The sequence below is a fragment of the Malus domestica genome, chromosome 10 (genome assembly GCF_042453785.1).
Source record: "Malus domestica chromosome 10, GDT2T_hap1".
NCBI classification, from domain to species: Eukaryota; Viridiplantae; Streptophyta; class Magnoliopsida; order Rosales; family Rosaceae; genus Malus; species Malus domestica.
This window is the reverse complement of record NC_091670.1, coordinates 13,144,873-13,164,826: the sequence shown is the minus strand read 5'-3', so window position 1 is coordinate 13,164,826 and position 19,954 is coordinate 13,144,873. Positions and strand designations below refer to the sequence as shown.

Below are 19,954 nucleotides of genomic sequence, written 5' to 3'. Positions count from 1 at the left end.
CCAAACCTGAGATGATAAAATATAATTGACCTTTATTGTATTGTGCAAACCAATGTATAAAATTTGATGATATTGGAAATATCAGTAGTTTAAAAACATGGAAATTTCAATAGAAATATCGGGATATTATCGATATTGATAAAAATTGAATAAAAACCACAGAAATGGTAAGAAAAACTTGAAAATTTTTATTGAAACTTTGCACGATGTTTATTTAGTCAATTATCTATTAGTTTATCATAAAAAAATTGGAAGGAAATGCATTGCATGATGGATTTAACTGATTTAAGTTGATTATATAGAGAGCTGGCAAACATTGTGAGTGTAGAAAATATGTAGTAATTAATGAAAGAAGTTTAAAGACATCATAATCATATATATATAGTGAATTAGTACAATATTTTACACTTCATACATTGCATGGTAAGATACATAATTGACTCAGTACCACATAGAGTTCCTATCAAGGTCTAAAATATCGATGATATCGGAAATATCGGTAGTCCAAAAACATGGAAATTTCGATAAAAATATCGGGATAATATCGATATTTTAGACATTGGTGCAAACTGACACTTGTTTCTAAGCAACCTCTTTTCTTTTATTTATTGACAAAAAAAAATTTCTTTTCTTTTTTAAGTCTAGGAAAAAAAGTTAGTTAAATCAGCCCAAATAAAATACCAAAACGAAAAACATGGTACTCAAAGAAACCAAAGAAAAACCAACCCCACACATGGAGATGGCTCAAAGAAAATTAGAACCATAAATGACACAGAGGGGGAAGTAGATTTGTATATAAAGTTGGCGTCTAAGACCAATCTTCTCTCTAGAGACTGATGAAAACTCTAGTCATTTAGTCAATCTTCCCCCACCATCCTCTCCTTCCCCTCTCCTTCCTCTCTCCCTCTTTCCCCTCTTCCTACCTAAACTCCTATATATCCAATTATCTCTCACTATTCTCCAACCTTATACACAACAAAGCTTAATACTCCAGACATGGAGATGCAAGTCGCTCTTCCAGTTCCTCCGGTGGACTTCAACTTCGATAGCAGCGCCTGCTCCTCCCCTTACATGACCGCTCCTTCAAGCCCCACCAGATTTGGCAACTACTTCTTCAGCGCACCTACCAGTCCCACCCGTGCCTCCACCTTTTACAGCCACTTCAATGACCTCTCCATGGACAACAACCCTAGACTCTCAGCCTCCACAGTCCCTTTTAAGTGGGAAGAAAAACCCGGAATTCCGAAATCAAGAGCTAGCTTTAGTAACGATCAGAATCATCATCATGAGGAGGATTTTGAGTTCGACTTTAGTGGTCAGTTGGAGAAAGCTTCTTTGCCGGCGGACGAGCTCTTCGATGGCGGCAAGATCAAGCCTCTAAAGCCGCCGCCTCGCTTACAACTTGGGAGGAATGGAGGAGTACATGATCAAGGTCCCTCTAGTCCTTCACCGAAGTCACCGTCGCCAAGAGCGTCAAGACTATCCCAAGGAAGGAAATTAGTCCAAGAAGTTCTATCCCCGCGGCATCACAGAAAGAATCATCGTACTGATGACCCTTTCGAGGCTGCGATGGATGAGACACGAAAGGATGAGTATGAAAATCAAGAGGGAAGACGCGGGAGGGAAAGATCTGCCTCCACTCATAAAAAGGGAAGCAGATCTTTGTCTCCCTTGAGGGTGTCAGATATCATGTTCGAGATCCAAGAAGACAACGCGATTTCTTCAACAACAGTCAACTCTAACAAGGCCTCTACTTCTTCAGCATACTCTTCGTTTTTATCAGCGATCTCGTTCTCATCGAAAGGAAACAGAAAATGGAAATTGAAAGATTTATTGTTGTTTCGGAGTGCATCAGAAGGCCGAGCCACAGCGGGCAAAGACCATTTGAGGAAGTATGCCATGTTGTCTCCCAAGACGAAGAGTAGTAGTAGCGTTGCCGAGGACGTGAAGAACTCGAGTTTCCGGTCCACTGACAGCGTGGGGTCGGTGAGCTCCAGGAGGAGAGGACCGGTTTCGGCGCACGAGTTGCATTACACCGCGAACCGGGCGGTAACGGAGGAGATGAGGAGGAAGACCTTCTTGCCTTACAAGCATGGGCTCTTGGGGTGCTTGGGGTTCAACCCTGGTTTGCACGAGATTTCCAGAGGTGCATTTGGGTCTTTGACACGTGGTGGAGGGTGCAGATAATAACTCGATCGGCCGTAGATATGTTTTGTATTTACAATTTCTTTGTTGTGGAATATAGATGTTTGAATTTTACTCATAAGGTTGATCAACTTGATCTTGGTTTTTTTAATTGTTCGATTATGGTGGTGTCTCTATCACTAAAACGGAATCCAAATTGTATGAAACATGCATATATACACAAAAGATTACTTACAACCAACGTTTTGCGTTTGGCTGAGGAACAATTTATCAAAGCAAAATTTGATCACTACTACCATATTCAATTTTACGTCAGAATTCTTGTACTTTTCTTTTTGGGAGACTTTGGATTCTGTCTCTAACTATGAATATTCTTTAATTGAAACCTTGTTGGTTTTCAATTTTTTTCCGAAGTTCCTGAAATTAATGTGATAATTTATTTCTATGTATGTTACTATATTTTTTAAATTCAAAAATTAAAATTTTTAGTTGTTTATATAAATAAGATTTTAAATAAAAAACCATAATTTGTGGGATTAAAAATATTAAAATATAAATATACTATTGTGTATGTGTGTATAAACATAGGTACATTCATTAAAATTAACCAAAAAATTATTGTATCAAAACATGGGTACATTCTTCAAAATCACAAAAAAAAAAAGATATTAGGCTTAATAACATTAGTAAATTTCTTCGATTAAACTTGACATGGATACATTTTAAAATCAAATAAAAAAGAATGTACCCATATAAGTCTAAAAATGGATTAGAAAAAAAATTGAAAAGATTTTATATATAAAAAAAATGAGTAAATTATAGCAATGGTCCCTCAACTTTAATCAAATTGGAGCAATGGTCCCTCAACTAAAAATCCGTTACTATTGGTCCCTCAACTTATCAAAATGTGTAGCTATAGTCTTTTTCATCAATTTCGTCAAAATTTTGTCAAAATAAGTTATGTTGAAATAACTATTTATATAATTAGGGTCCCTCAACTCATCAAAGTGTGTAATTATAGTAATTTTCGTCAACTACGTCAAAAATTTGGTCAAAACGAGTTATGTTGAAAGGACCATTGCTACAATTTACTCAAAATGGTGCATTTTAAGAATGAGTACATTTTAAGATTAAAAATTTGAAAAAAAAAAACATGAATGGGCACATATAATTAGCATGGGTACATTTGGCAAAATAAAAAATGGGTACAAATAATTTTTTTTTAAATATGGGTTCAAATACAAATAAAACTTTAAAAAATATGGGCACAAAAAGAAATTAATATATGGGTACAAATTAAAACTGAAAAGAAAATTGGTACAAATTAAAAAAAAGGTACAAACTAAAACTAAAAATATATGATAAAAAAGTTAGTCATAAATATAAATATACTAATTGTAACATTTTAAACATTAAATGAATATATTTAGAAATAAAAAAAATATTTTATTATTGAAATAATTAATGATGTTATTAATACCCAAGGACCTTGATAAAAAAAATTGAAAATGAATAGGATTTTAATCAATGGAGTAGCAAAAGAAAGGATGAGGAACTAATTTCTCCTTTTTTTTTGTATTTAGAATTTTCATCCTCTATCACCTTAATTATGTCGATTGCATTGAGTACAATATCTTTATTTTGTAGAAAATTTATGTTATGAGAACTGTAGGAATATTGGCATCCTTATACCTGCAAAAACAAAAAAACAAAAATAGTGACATCGATCCTTCATCCTTGAGGTGTTCCGATTTAGGAAAGAGAATCTCTAACGTTATTGAATATCATTGTCTACTTTGAATTAAAGTTAAGAAAAAGAAAACTAAAGACTTCTTCAACATCCACTTTATCTCATTTTTCTTGCCGTTTTACATTTGAATAAAGAATGACCAATGTACGCAATCACATTATTTCCCTCTATCCAAAAAGATGACAGAAAAAACACAGGCCTTTCCTAATATCACCGTAGTAATTCCCTAAACGAATATACCTAAACCCTTTATTAAAAAAAAAAAAATATATATATATATATATATATATAATATTAAGATGATTTAATCGTAACTGTTTAAGTAAGATGAAAAAAAAAAAAAAAAAAAATCCTCCTCCTCCGACCCAGGACCACACCCCAGACAGACGCATGAGAATCGAAGAAAAAGATTTACGCCTACAATTATTAGGTCCGTTGTGTAATCATTACAGCAGTAATGTTTTGCAGTGTAAAGTTATCTAATTGGGTTTTTGCCACCATTAATCAAGCAAAAGTTGAAGAATCATTCAATATTTTTTACAAAACCGACCTTTTCTTTCTTTATTGTGTCAATTTTGCAACCACAAGTTCGTAATCCCTACAAACCTGCAATGATGCATCGTAGGGTTCCCATTTAATATCTTAGGCCCATGCATCATGTGCTTTGCCTAAGAAATGGAACAAAAGTAATTCGGTGTCAATAGTGTGCTACTGTACTTTCAAGTTTCAAGCAATGAGAAAAACGTAACATTCATGAAATATCAATATTGTAGTTTGGAAAAATGGTGGGTGGTTGATGCTGAAATTTGAGAATTATATTTTGGGTTGAAATTTGTAGCTGACAGAAGTATTTCAAGATTATATGTGGAGATGTCGATTTGGCTCTTGTGGTTAATTTAATTAACCTTAATAATATCACTAATACCAATTTTCATCCTCTTGCCAACATTAGTACATACAATCTATGACACGCATAGCCGAATGCAAGTTAGTATGTGTTTACCAGGGAAGAACATGGTGGTAGATGTCATACCAATCGGAGCTATAATATAAATCTTGAATACCATTATTTTGAGAATCCTCCTAATTAAATTGGACCTCAATTATTTGATGCTATGATGGGAGTCTTCAGTACTCGAATTATTTGTAATAATTCATTGATCTAGTTTTTGGGGTGATCCACCCTCTTATGTTACCAAACAATATTGTATTTCATCAAACAGAATTTTAATTAAGTTACCTGTACCTTGGAAAGGTTGTAATTGTACTAGCCAAACTCATGTTATATATCTTAAAATTTGCGGGTACTATCAACAAATTTAATATCGTATTAGACACGGATGCTTATTTGCTTAACCGACACCTAGTTTCAACTTTCTTATAAGTTTTAAGCTCCATCTCATAACTTGTTGAATAAATAAAATGCAGTATCGAAAAGAAATCTTGAGCTCAAATATTATAAGCTACGAAAGTACATTTAAGAAAACCTCACGCATAATTAGGGCAGGACAGACCATGATGCGATGCAAGTGATTCCACAACATCCTTCCACAAATGGCCCCTTTAAAAACCACTATTTTTCTTTCAGGATCTTAATCAAGCATTAGGTTCAGTTCATGTACTTCATTCAACCGACCTTCGATCAATTAGAAAAATTGGCTCGCCGCTCGCAACCTTTCGGTTACTCAGTTCATTCTTCATTATTCTAGTAGGACGATAGCGGATTAGATATAATTGCTTTACGCTGCCGCTATAACGCCATCTGCCTGCGAGAGTCCATGTATGGAGTTCTCATATATATAATATACAAGTAACATTATACTCTAAACTTCTATAAACCAAATAACAGAATTCAAACTCTAAACTTATGTAAATCAAATAACATAATTCAAACTTAAGCGTAGAGAAAAAAAGTATATTGCTTTAATCAATTTCACCCTACTAATCTGTAATCATATGGAATGAATTTTTAGTTTATACTCTGCAAACTATGTCTTCTCTCCGCCTGTCTAAATATCAATAGAAAATTGTAATTATGGTCTTTCAACTTTAACTCAATTGGAGCAATGATCTCTCAACTAAAAATTCATGACCTTTGGTTCCTTAACTCCTCAAAATGTACAACTATGGTCTTTTTCTTCAACTTAGTCAGAACTTCCGTCAAAATGAGTCATGTTGGAAGAATTATTGCTACAATTGGGTTAAAGTTGAGGGACCATTGCTCTAACTGTGTTAAAATGAGGGACTATTTCTCCAATTGGGCTAAGTTGAGAGACCATTTCTACAATTTTCTCATTTAGTTTTTCATATTTACCTTTTGATTCAGCCTCACGTGTCATGCACGGGACTCATTTTTATAGAAGTTTTAATGAAGTTGACGAAAATGACCATAACTACACATTGTAATAAAAGTTAAGGGACCAATAGTTATAAATTTTAATTAAGAAACCATAATTCTAATTAAATTAAAATTAAAAAACCATTACTACATTTTCTCAAATATCTAACAAGTCAAAAGAGGATAAAGATCATAAAATTGGACGGGATATGTTAAGAACAACAATTCATGCATTTTACGACGAGCCTATATTATTGTTTAACTTTTTATATAATGTGCGCGTGACCGACTGTCTATATCGTTTTCATTACACGTAGCAGGACTTGCTTTTTACAGATTCCCATTGTTGCTGGAAAAAGAAGGGCAACCAGCAATGCATGCATAACCTAGCTTTATTGAGAGAATGTGTCTATTATGGATAATGGAGACCCATATAAATCCGACAACTAGGGTTACTCTTTTCCCCTTTTAACTTTGGAGGTTGTTGAATGTTGAGAGTGAAAAAAGTGAAATAATTAAAAATAGTGAAATAATTTTTTTTTTAAATGTGAGAAAAGAGAGGAGCATGGGCTTGATACAATTATATGGAATGATTCTTAATTAAGAGTGTTGATAGACCCACTCCATTGTCTTATTTCTCCTTCCACGTTATAATTTCATCAACTATAAAAATTTAAAATTTTGAAATCATATTTTTCCACCCACTATAATTCCTAAAATAACCATCACCACAGTTCCATTGTTCCGTTTTCACCGCCAAGTGGACAAAATAGATGATTGGATGGAACTTAACCTAATAAAACAATTTTTTTGTAAAAATTTTCTATATCCAAATTCCAAAAAATTCTGAAAAATTCCGAATGCACTACAACGAGATGCATTGAAAATTGGATAGAACCTATTCTGATAAAACAAACCCAAAATTTGCAATCATCATGATCGTAATCCAATATTAGACGATATCATTTGCATAGAATAATATGCAGAGTAATGAAACCCTAATCAGGTAAATTCAGGCTTATTTGAACTGATTTTGGGAAAAAAATGGCCACCACAGTCGGGATTTCAAATTCAAAGAATAAAGGAATTTCAATTCAGAGAGTGTGCAAAATTTCAATTCCTCTGCATTTCAGTTCCTTCGCAAAAGATAGCAAGAATTTATGGGGGCATGTGCGAATGAACTCCGAAGAAAAATTCTAGATTCGAAGAGAGTGAGATGGGTGGAACGCCAGATTCGAAGAGAGAGAGATTCATGTCATTGGTCAAATGCCATAAAAAACAATTCTATGACGTCTAAAATGTGCCATCATGTGCATGGTGTTTATTAGGGACGAATAGAGAGAACTTATTTACTAAAATGATAAACAGGGGACGAGAGAGAGATAGTGGTGGTCAGTGGAGAAGCCGTAGCAGTTGATGTAGAAGGCGAGAAGAAATAAACCGAAGAGAGAGAGAGAGAGAGAAACAGAATAGGGGTTGAAAAATCTTTTTCTAGAAAATTAAACATATTATTATTTTATTAAAAGATGGATAAGAAAATAGGACAATGAGACGGGGTTAGTAGCACTCTTAATTAATCACCCAGTATTATCTGCACCGAAAACAAAATTAAACGATTGTCTCATATCATATATGTTGATGATGACAAAAATGCTAAAGTTGATAAGGATAATTTTATTTACACACCTATTCTAACCTCCACTCACTCTTGTTAATTTTTTGTCATTAATCTTGTTCTATTCAATCAATCTGACTACCAAAAATTAATAAGAAATTGTGAGAAGTAAAAATGAGAGTGTGTGGATATCACTATATATATATATATATATATATATGTGAACAATTATCTCAGTAAGGCCAATTGTTGTATGCAATTTGTGTTTGAATAAACTTTGATAGCTAGTTTATTTTGTAAGTCTTAACTTCCAAGATTTTGAATGCCAGTGTTAATTTCACTTTGATAGCAACTTGAAAACATTGCGATTTGGGTCCTAAGGCCAATTGTTGAGATTAATAGAATAAAACTGATTTTGGCTTGTAAAGGGAAGGAAATTGTTGATCAAATTCTCTGAAATTCTTTAACCCCATGTAAAGAATTCTTTTACAATTCATGTGAATTCTATGAAAGTTATAATTATTTCACTCAAAATCTCTGGAAATTCTTTTTTTTTTCTCTCTCAAACTCTCTCAAATTCCATAGATTTAAATTCCCTTAAACTCTCTCAAAATCCTAATTGAATACACCCCTAAGCTTGGAATAATGCAGGTTTTTGACGGATTCTTGAACTTTTTCTTTGTAGAAAGTAGAAATATCATATTCAAAGGCCAAGAGTGAGTGAGCATGCATGGTTGTGTTGTGCTCGATTGAAAAGCATTTGGTAATAAAGGGTAAGATATTGAAAAGGTTCAAAAGAGTCAAAAGTAACTTTGTGAATGAAGAAGAGAAAAAGAAAGATACTTCTCACACACTTCGCTTATTATTATGATCTAGTAATATTTATTTTCACTTATAAGTGAGAAATTTTAGATTCGATTTTCGTCAAAGATAAATTTAAACCACATTATTGTTTGCCCATTATAAGGTAAAACCCACATCTTTATGGTGGTGTGTTAAAATAATAATAATAATATTATTATTATTATTATTTAAAAAAAAAACTAAATGCAAATGTGAACAAGTAAATGCCCGAAAATAAGGTTCACTAATGGATAATTAAGATTGGTTCTATTACTATTTATGAAGTAAATGTAAACTCAACTTTTTAATAGCTAGGGTCTTGAAAACAATGGTTATATGTTAACGTAGGAAAATAGATCAACGTCTGAACATTAACTTACAAATCCCTTCGGAAACTTGCAAGGACGAACACTGGAAAGATATGACCGGGTAGGACGGTTTGGTGTCGACAAAGTTTCTTAGATACTAAAATAAGAAAATGCAGGACAAAAGATGATTTTGAGAGAATGTTGATAGTTGATGAGTTTATACTTGTGTCTGAGTTTTGGCCTGTTTTATTAATTTGTACCAAGCACAATTTGATTCATAACCTATATATATGCTAGGGTTTAAGGACTTCCCACCTACATAGGCTAGGAGTTTTCTACTGCATGTTGTGACAAGTGATGTATACATATAACGTCAATTAATAATTTTATATTATATACCACTTCATGTGAAACTCAAGTGTGGAAGAACAGATGCCTCACATTACGCTAAACATGAATTTACAAAAACAATCAGCCAACATCTGACCAAGTGTTGTCATTTAATCTTTATTAATTTGTCACCATTCGAGCTTTTTTTTTTTTAGGAAAACTAATAAAAAGGGTTTGAAAACTTTGAGTTTTAACGATAAGGACAAAATAAAAGGTAAAGTGAATAGTATCAGGATTGATTTTTTAGTGTAAAAATGTGGTTTTTCGTTAAAGTGAACAGTATCGGGAGTTTTTTTGTTAAATTTTCCTTTTTTTTTTTTGGTCAACCATTCGAGCTTTATCTCTTAGTATTTCTGCTCTATTTCTAACCATAAAAGCTGCTGACCTATGAGGAGTTTTCTAATCACAAACGATCAATGTACTTTCATTTTACATTAAATGGAGATGAGAGTTTGAACTAGATACGTTGTGGGTTGAAAGAGGAAAGCCCTAATCCAGCAAACTGACCATTACCAACGCGGTTTTCTTGCCAGTAACACGATACAACAACCATCATGAAAGAAAGAGACTGGAAAGTCCTCCTCAAGAAAGTTATTAGCATCAATATAATTAAAAGAAAATTAACGAAAAGTCCAAAAAAACTTCATTTTTAATGAAAAACTCTTTCTAAAGATATAGTGAATAGTGCCAGTTAAAGGTAAAAATGTGATTTTTTGTTAAAAATGAACAGTGCCGGGAGTGTTTTGTTAAAACTCCCATTAATTAATTAAATGAGCATTCAACACCCAAGGGTCTTTTAATATTATCTACACTAAAGGGATGGAGGAATAGGCTAATCCTCACAATAAAGTAGCAATAATGTGATTCAAAACTTTGCATTTGACGAGAATTGAACCTAAGACCTCATTTACAAAAAACTCATATTCCTCTTAAACATACCACTCCACCCTCTGATATGTTAAGAGAGCTCAGTTAACAACGAAAACCCAACCATCTCCCCAGACGACGCCTAGTAATACAGGAAATATCAAATTCAAACACGAAGATAGAGCCCTCATCAAAAGAATCAAAGAAAAAAACATAAAGAATATACCAAATCTATCCTTACCTTTAGACAATGATTACTTAATAACTCAAACAAATGCTTCAGAAATAGGTAGGGGATCTGTTCTATTTTTTTTATCTATTTTATCATAAGACTGTTTTATTAAATTAATTCTACTAACGTTTTCGTTATCTACAACTCTTATTATCTGTTCTTGATAATGACTCTATAATTTACTAACACTGAACCATTCTCCACTTTTATATAAGTTTTTTGGATTTAATACTTAGTGAAGAAAAAGACCATTATACCAGTAAACGTCATGTTAACTTACAAATATAGATAACTCAAATTTGATGGGAGAGTTTTATAGGGGTTTTTTATTTTTTTTGAAAACTTTTTTATAGGGGTTTATGAAGGAAAGACAAAAGACAAAAAGTATTTCTTAGAAATGAAATAAATATCAGAGAAAAATGTTGAGCGATTGAACTGATCAATGTGATTGGTTTTACAGTCCCAGCTGCTGTCGATTTTGTCTGTATGTAAGAGTTATGCAGAGACAAGTTGATGCCCTAGGATGGGAAAAATTTGACCTAGCGGTAACTGGTCGTATATAATTACGATTTTGTCTGTAAAAGTCTTATGTATAGACAAGTTGATGCCTTAAGACAGGAAAAATTTGTCTAAGTTATAACCGGTTGTATACAATCACGATTTCGTTTACAAGAGTCCTTGTATAAAGATAAGTTGATGTTCTAAAATGAACAAAAAAAAAGATTATTATAATTAACACCAATTGTATATAATTATGTATACACACGTTAAAACGGAGCAGGGCCTCTTGAGCGAATGCAAACCAGCGTTTGATCTGACACAGTGTGAACAAGAAGCACTCATGTCGTTAGAAAATCCAACAATTAGACGTGCAGTATCAATGGACCGCACAGCGATTTCTGAATTCAGAACAAACTCATTTGACTCCAAAGTCTTTGTATTCTGGCCGAAATCTAAGACCATTCTGCAAGTAGTCACAACGTCGACCAAGTCAATGATCTGATTAGACACAGAAATATATACATATACATATATATATATATATATATATACATATATATATATATATATATATATATATATATAACAAACACCACGTGCAAGAGACAAACTGGTTGTTGTAATTAACTAAAATTCTCCTCTTATATTGGTTTTATATACAAGGGTTGAATTCCCTTGCTAGATAACTAAAATAAAGCAGTCATTTCAATATACTGTGTTTCGGATTTAACACTTGACACTTTTAATAATAAAAAAATATGACTGCGTACAATTTTGCTTCGTTTTCTATTCACTGAGTTTGTGTAAAGCAAGCATATGATTGAGAAATATGTGCAATGCACCTCCCTAAGCAAGTTTACTATTAACATTTTAAGTAGGTGTATTTCGGATGTGAGAGGTGGTTGGTGAATCGACAGTGAATTGATTTTGATCTACGATCTATTCTATGTTCAACCAAAGGAATTGTCTAGGTTCACACCTCCACCTTACATCATTCATAATAACGACAATAAAAGAATAGACATTAATCGCTTACGTCGTTGATTAAAAATCTCAAACTCATCGTCTAGGTTATGGACTTGAAATTGCGACCCATCATACCTGAGTTTTATCTCAAGTAACATTGAGTTAAAGGGAAACTGGTTTAATTGAGTTCAAATTCTGTTAGCCAATCTGAGCTTAGCGAAATTCAAGCTTGAATGCATAAAATCTAGTAAACATACTTGGCATCCATTTATCATGCTTGAAGTTACAATACTAATTTCCATACTCTCTAACAAATGTTCCAAATCCGAGATTTCATACAAACACTGGAACAAAAACTATCGTTTTATAACATACACCTCCACACCATCTCACCTCGTAAATTCTACGGTCTTATGACAATGAACAGGGCAACGTTCCTCATTGAAAACGTTACTAGAATTGTATCGGACCTATATTGGGGGGAGGTGAAACAAAATTTAAAGCAATAGTGCTATGAGATTACTTTCACCCTAATTGTTCAGCAGTTGCACATCGAAGAAGGCCGAGACCCCATGATTTTGAAGAACCTAACAATTCACATCTTTCATGGCATAACCCTCCAATCAATAAGGTCACGACGGATTGTACAGATTAAAATATAAGGCACGGCTACTCACCCAATTGGCAATGCCACCAAGAATCTCTTAGCAATTGAAATTTAACCCGAGATGTCATATTAGCAGCCGTTGCAAATATGCATCGTTGCATTAAAATATTCTTGGTGAATTCTGCAAAATAATTCCAGTGACACGCATCAGCATAATGAGATATATGAATTTAAGTCCAACTAGACTGCCTTTCTTAAAACAATAGTTGGAAGAACAACCATTCCACGTTTATTAAGAGGTCGAAAGAAAAGAGAAGTTGACTATTTAGAAAGGGCGGCGATTTTAATACTCGCATTTTATTTATTCGCACTCCTCCCTCTTATTTTCTTCTTCGGTAATTGAGTAAACGAAAGGAGAATAAAAAAAATAAAGCAAGGGGAGGACTGCAAAAAGACCAAATGGGAGTGCGAAAGTCGCAACTCTTCTAGAAAATCCACACCCCCAACGTGTGTATCAGTGGCTCTAGGCTCCAAATCTAACAATATCAGTACCCCTCAAACCCGAAAAATAGCTGCAGTTCGGATTATGAATTGCGAGCCCAAGTGTTTGTGAGACTCATCCCTTTCTACATCCAATTGTAATAACACCTGGGCTCTTTCGCATTCCTTGTTATTAGAACTATAAGGATGCGTTTGTTGTTCCGACTATCTTGGACTGAACTAGCTTCAATGACTAAGTTGGACTGGCTTAGACTAGACTAAGTTAGATTATCTTAGTGAAGCGTTTGATGCAGTGTCGGATTAAAAAGCAAGACAATGAAAACAATACTATCATTACTAAAACCCTAAATTTAAAAATCCGAAACAGCATGCGGGTAGGACTTGGAATTTTGACAACTTTGACATCCTAAATTCCCAAGTTCCATCTTATCCTTATCCCTTTTCAACCTTTTGAATAGAAAACAAAGTTTTTATTTCAATAGGAATTAGATTTTATGGAATAATGAATGCCAAAGAACGATACGTAATTGTGCATGACATAAAATCCAAATACATCTTCATAGAAGAGAAGCTTGGAATGTGCAAAATTACATTAACAATAGTATTTAAAATACATAATAACAAAGAAAAAAATGGGATCCTTCCAAATGAGATAAAGAAGTACAGATTAAACAAGATGGGCCATGTTCCATTGGGTCAGGGAGATCTTAGGCAGGATCTCCTGGGCTTTAGAGAAAAAAAAATCATGGAAACAATGCACATCAATATCCCAACATTTTCTGTACCCTGATCAGACTGCCAATCACCCATTAAACTTTTACATCATCCTGCCTGCATTTTCAAATGCATTTTAACCCTAAAGTTTTCAAGAGAGAACAAGTATATGATTATTCAGCATGCATGGATGGAGCATTTGTCTGTACTCAAGGGACATCAAGTTGTGTCTGTAATATTTTTTATATAGGAGTGAGTGCATACATGTATCGTGCAGGCATATGGGTGCAGCAATAAAAGAAAACTAGTAAAAAGAAAACTCAAAAAAGAAATAGATGAGAATGAAACCTTCTTTTCACAAAGCAAGTTCTGTTTTCTGAATCTGCAACTCCAATTGAATAAACTGAAACAACAATAGAGAACCAATCAGAATACTTGTATTGATCACGACAAAAAAAAAAAAAAAAAATTCGATAAAAGTTGAGTGGAGCCCTCAAATAGAGACCGGATACCGATCATTTATCAGGTATCTACTTGAAAAAATGCAAAAAAGTTGAAATTTGAAAAGCCCAAATTCTAATCTCAATTTGACCCTAAAAATCAAAACCCTAATTTGTTCAAGTGCAGAGGTCTATTATTAAAAATTTCTCGAACCCAAAACAACTAAATCAAACAAAGCCCAGTAAAATCATGATCTGCAAAACAAATCAAAGAAATAAATCTCAGATTCGAAGTTTACCTGACAAGAGGAGCAGATGAGGGCGAGCAGGGCAAGGAAGGAGCAGGGCGAGGAGCTAAAGATGTGCGACTCTCTCTCTCGCAGGATGAGCGAGGTTCTCTCTCGCAGGAGGTCTTACGAGTCCGGGGGAATTTGGGGTTCTTAGCTTAGAACTCCTACCGAAGGGTTTAATCCGAGCGAGTCCCATCTTCCCAATAAACCTAACCCTTGTGCATACCAAACATGGGACTACACTAGCAATTAGTCTAGTCTAGTCTAGTCCAGTCCCACCTAAGAAGGTCAAACAAACACCCCCTAAGGTTCCAAATAATTGGTGTTACTTTTGCACTCAAACCAAACAAACTAAAAAATCAATTTTATTACCTGTAAGGCATTATATGCGACCAATCTTTTCCAAAGCTAAACATTAGAAGAATCACGTGCAGGCCAGGTATGCAATGTGATGGGGATTTACAGAGGAAGAGGAGAAACTGGTGTCTTGGATGACAGTGAGGAGATCAAATACAAACAACAACAACAACAAAGTCTTTTCCCATTAAGTGGGGTCGGCCATATGAATCCTAGAACGCCATTGCGCTCGATTCTGTGTCATGTCTTCCGTTAGATCCAAGTACTCTAAGTCTTTTCTTATGGTTTCTTCCAAAGTTTTCCTAGGTCTTCCTCTACCCCTTCGGCCCTGAACCTGTCCCGTAGTCACATCTTTGAACCAGAGCATCAGTAGGTCTTCTTTGCACATGTCCAAACCACTGTAACCAATTTTCTCTCATCTTTCCTTCAATTTCGGCTACTCCTACTTTACCTCGAATATCCTCATTCCTAATCTTATCCTTTCTCGTGTGCCCACACATCCAACGAAGCATCCTCATCTCCGCTACACCCATTTTATGTACGTGTTGATGCTTCACTGCCCAACATTCTATGCCATACAGCATCGCCGGCCTTATTGCCGTTCTATAAAAAATTTCTTGAGCTTTAGTGGCATACGACGATCACACAACACGCCAGATGCACTCTTCCACTTCATCCATCCAACTTGTATTCTATGGTTGAGGTCTCCATCTAATTCTCCGTTCTTTTGCAAAATATATCCTAGGTAGCGAAAGCGGTCGCTCTTTGGTATTTCCTGATCTCCGATCCTCACCCCTAACTCATTTTGGCCTCCATTTGCACTGAACTTGCACTCCATATATTCTGTCTTTGATCGGCTAAGGCAAAGACCTTTAGATTCCAACACTTCTCTCCAAAGGTTAAACTTCGCATTTACCCCTTCCTGAGTTTCATCTATCAACATTATATCGTCTGCGAAAAGCATACACCCAAGAATATCATCTTGAATATGTCATGTTAACTCATCCATTACCAATGCAAAAAGGTAAGGACTTAAGGATGAGCCTTGATGTAACCCTATAGTTATGGGGAAGCTTTCAGTTTGTCCTTCATGAGTTCTTACGGCAGTCCTCGCTCCTTCATACATATCCTTTATAGCTTGGATATATGCTACTCGTACTCCTTTCTTCTCTAAAATCCTCCAAAGAATGTCTCTTGGGACCCTATCTTACGCTTTTTCCAAATCTATAAAGACCATGTGTAAATCCTTTTCCCCATCCCTATATCATTCCATCAATCTTCTTCGTAAGAGATAGATTGCCTCCATGGTTGAGCGCCCTGGCATGAATCCGAATTGGTTGTCCGAAACCCGTGTCTCTTGCCTCAATCTATGCTCAATGACTCTCTCCCAAAGCTTCATTGTATGACTCATTAGCTTAATACCCTTATAGTTCATGCAATTTTGTACGTCACCTTTATTCTTGTAGATAGGCACCAAAGTGCTCTTTCGCCACTCATTTGGCATCTTCTTCGTTTTCAAAATCCTATTGAAAAGGTCAGTGAGCCATGCTATACCCGTCTCTTCCAAGACATTCCAGTGAGGAGATCAAATGTACGGAAAAAATACTATTTTGTTTATAACCCTATTATTAATTTGGTAAGGTAATAGGGGCATAGTTAACGTTTCATATATGATGATTGACCAAAAGAGTTCTCCTAATGATATTATATTTATGTATATTTACGTATATAAAGTTCGAAAAAAATGTTCAATGCAAAAACATATATGCTTGTTGAGCTGATAAAAAAAACACTTGGCCACTAAGGGTTGCACTAGAAACACCTTTAAAAATACTGATGAAACTAAATAATGAAATAACTAGAAGACATTAACTCTATTTCGACAGCCTTCCGTCATAAAAATAAGAACATGCAGGGGATAAAAGAAAAAGATGGGAGAAAGATCTGGTTCAATAAAAGAAAAGGAAAAGGAAAACTTAAAGCATACCTTTTGAGTGAAAGTCCTTAAAGATATGAACTTGCTAGAGCAGCCAAACTGTTGCGGCCGGTAAAGGCCAAGCAATGGTTTCTCTCTCTCTCTCTTGAACTCTCTTTCTTGCAGCCTCCCTTGCTTTAAGTGCAGCTGCTTCTTCGACGGATATAGCCCTTGGCTTCTCATCTCTCTTTCTCTTTCCAACAGCAACAGACGAAGGAGCACCTTTAACAGATCTCTTAGGATTTAATGAAGATGAAACCACTGGCCCAGGTGGAGGCCCGTTTTGAGCTTTATCAGCACCTTTGTTTTCTGTAGCTGATCCTGCACCTGAGGTTGACGCTGGCTTTTTCAAAATGGTTTTTTTTATATCCAGCATTTGATAAGAACTGCAGGTTCGCATATGCCTCTTCCTGTGTCACCCACTTGCCTGTTGTGTTTCTTCAAGTAAATATATCAACTACAACACATATTCTAAAAGGATGGTTAAGCTAACACAATATTGAGAATATAAGTCCAGTGAGTCAATACCTATAGAATCAGAATAGTAGAAGCCCGCATTCGTATCATAGTAAAAACCATTACTTTGATTGTAGTAATAACCTGATGTGCTGTTATACTGCCATTCTGTCACCAATCAGAGTTAAATCAGTTTTAATAAATAAGAAGTAAATAAGAACTATTGATCAACAAAGCATAAGGCATGCTTCGTCAAATAGCAATAAAGGACCCATTCAGTACCAAATAATATTCATGAACCACCCTAAAGAGATGCTTATTAAATTTTGAAATACTCATTTCTGTTCAACAATTATTGGTCTACTATAAAACCGGACAAGTGTGGCAAGAGATCAACCTAACAACACAATGTCTAGTTCATTCTAGGCAATTTGCATAACTTACTAGCTTAATGTCTTCCTCTCCTGGCCAACATCCCTAACCCAACAGTGAAATTTTGTTTTCCACTTGTTAGGAAAAAGAAACGAAGTAGAAAATAAAATACACACACGCACACATATATACTTATATACATGTATATATATAATATCACTAGCCTTTAAGGAACCGTGCCTTCCTTTTTTTCCTTTTCTCCTCCCTTGTAGAGTGCTTTCTTCGGCAAAATGCCTCAAGAGTAGTTTCTCAAGCTTCACTGGTTGAGAAATAAATTTTTTACATGCAGCCCGATTGTTGTATTGTCTAAACATAATTGCGTCAGAGTAGTTTCTCAAGCTTCGCTGGTTGAGAAATAATTTTTTTACATGCAGCCCGATTGTTGTATTGTCTAAACAAAAAAAACTAAACAATGTTCTTCTTATAGTGAGTTGTTCAAGAGTTGAGCTGTAAGCAAGAAGTTCAGTTATTCAACAGTCCTATACTCCTATTCCAACATTCATGGTACTCTTGGACTATAAACCATATGGCCAAGTAGAATAAACTAGGCCTTTGATTCCATACCAGTACAGAGAAAGGAAAAAAGATGCATCAGATTGTCAAAAATAATGAAGCGGGGTTTTTCAAAGTGATTGAGGTGTAATATACAGGCTTATTCCATAGCATGCAAGAATAGTGTAGCCCTAACTTTGCAACAAGCATGGAAATTTTTTTTACAGGGCTTACTCTCTAGATCATCATCATCAACCTCAACTACATGAGAATCTTTAGCCTCCTTTAAGTTTGCCACATCCTTTTGATAGCTGCGCTGCGCTTAGCTTTCTGTAAACATTCAGGACCAAAAAAAATCAACAACAACAACAAAGCCTTTTCCCACTAAGTGGGGTCGGCTGACCAAAAAAAAATCAACATAAAGAAAATTTTCTCAGGTCAGTGTCTCATAGAAAGAAGAATTTGTCTTCCAAGAAAGCTAAATTTATAAGTTTTACAATAAATCATAATTCATAAGACAAAGGAATGGAGGAAATAGTTGTGCTCCACTTTTTCACAAATTCTGGTTTGCCATTCAAATGTATTTGAAAACATAATTAGTTTTGAATTGATAACAGCTACTCTCGGACTGCTAACAAAATGGCAATATCGATGAGAACAAGAATAGGAGTGAACCATAGTATTAAAGAGGAGAAGCACTACCACCAAAGAATTGCCACTATAAAATGAACCTCCATTATCCGAATAGATGTATTCATACATATATTAAAACCACTTATAACTTCAAAAAACCTTTTGATACTCACTGCTTCAATTTGCAGAAGGGCGCGCTCCGCTTCCTTTTATTCCTTCTCCTTTGCAGCTTTTTCTTTTCACATATCAGCAAGCTTCTTAGCAACATTATCCTTGTGTCGTTGACCAAGCTCATGATTTCTAATGCTGGAAGGATTGTGCGATATGTAGATTTTGCAGAAGTCACACCATTTGTTACCCTGGCTAACCCAATACTGCAAACAGAGAAGAAAACGGAGAAAAACTAACAAGGTAAGATAATATACACAAAACACGCCATAGTCAGCGCAGCAGAAAGTGAATTATTGAAAATCAAATCAAATCGCACCCAAAATGTTAAAAAGAAGAAGATTATTCTTTTCAGACTTCCGAGTAGTGAATTTCGAACACAAGCTTTCTTGCAGCATACTAAATAAACTATACCATTAGGCATCAGTATATCACTATGCTTCTGGAAATCAAACAAGTTCTTGCCTTTCGGAACCTTTGAATTGCAATAGATATCTAAACAGAGCCAAAATCGCATTCTTTTTATCCCCAAATCAGAACAAACGTGACGGGATCACATAATTAGCAACGCAGATTTCTAACTATTAGCATCAAATGGGTCCCAATGCAGCCATAACTCTAACATTGGCAAGAACACGAAGCAGCTAAGTAAATCTTGTTACTCGCATAACGGGTTTTGCTTATTATTCATGAATATTGCTCTTCGATTAATCAATCAAAATTAGGAAGAAAAAAAATCAAGAAAACCTGCTTTTCAAAATTAGTAAAAAAAAGTTGAAGGCGGAGGAGGATACCTCAGTCATGGCGACGAATTGGGAGTTGTGAAGGTGGTGGGAGAAAAGCCCTAAACCGGACCGTTAGGGCAAAGAACGGAGGTTGCAGGTATTGAAATTTGTCAGATTGAGACGGGATTTCCGTTTGGCGGGTTTAAACT

The 19,954-nt window shown here is 34.9% G+C and overlaps 2 protein-coding genes and 1 long non-coding RNA gene across 3 annotated transcripts; 1 reads left to right on the top strand and 2 right to left on the bottom strand.

Annotated features, from left to right (window-relative positions):
* The first annotated feature begins 354 nt into the window (after positions 1–354).
* On the top strand, positions 355–2,386 carry LOC103454490 (uncharacterized). The gene has a single exon (XM_008394076.4). It carries the CDS (start codon positions 997–999, stop codon positions 2,185–2,187), a length of 1,191 nt encoding a protein of 396 aa, XP_008392298.1. The 5' UTR covers positions 355–996; the 3' UTR covers positions 2,188–2,386.
* An 11,615-nt stretch (positions 2,387–14,001) lies between these two features.
* Positions 14,002–14,654, bottom strand: LOC108175197 (uncharacterized). The gene is made up of 2 exons (XR_001792054.3): positions 14,517–14,654; positions 14,002–14,180 (listed from the first exon to the last, which is right to left on the bottom strand). It is a non-coding gene; the product is annotated as an uncharacterized lncRNA (long non-coding RNA).
* Positions 14,655–16,519: 1,865 nt separating this feature from the next.
* Positions 16,520–19,954, bottom strand: LOC103454492 (zinc finger protein ZOP1). The gene is given in 7 exon segments (XM_017337213.3): positions 16,520–16,944; positions 16,946–17,203; positions 17,205–17,266; positions 17,368–17,463; positions 18,454–18,540; positions 19,022–19,226; positions 19,815–19,954. Coding segments are annotated over 7 exon segments (939 nt in total). The 5' UTR covers positions 19,824–19,954; the 3' UTR covers positions 16,520–16,722.

Coding starts and splice junctions, on each gene's coding strand:
- LOC103454490 (XM_008394076.4), top strand. CDS start 997: ATGGAGATGCAAGTCGCTCTTCCAGTTCCTCCGGTGGACTTCAACTTC.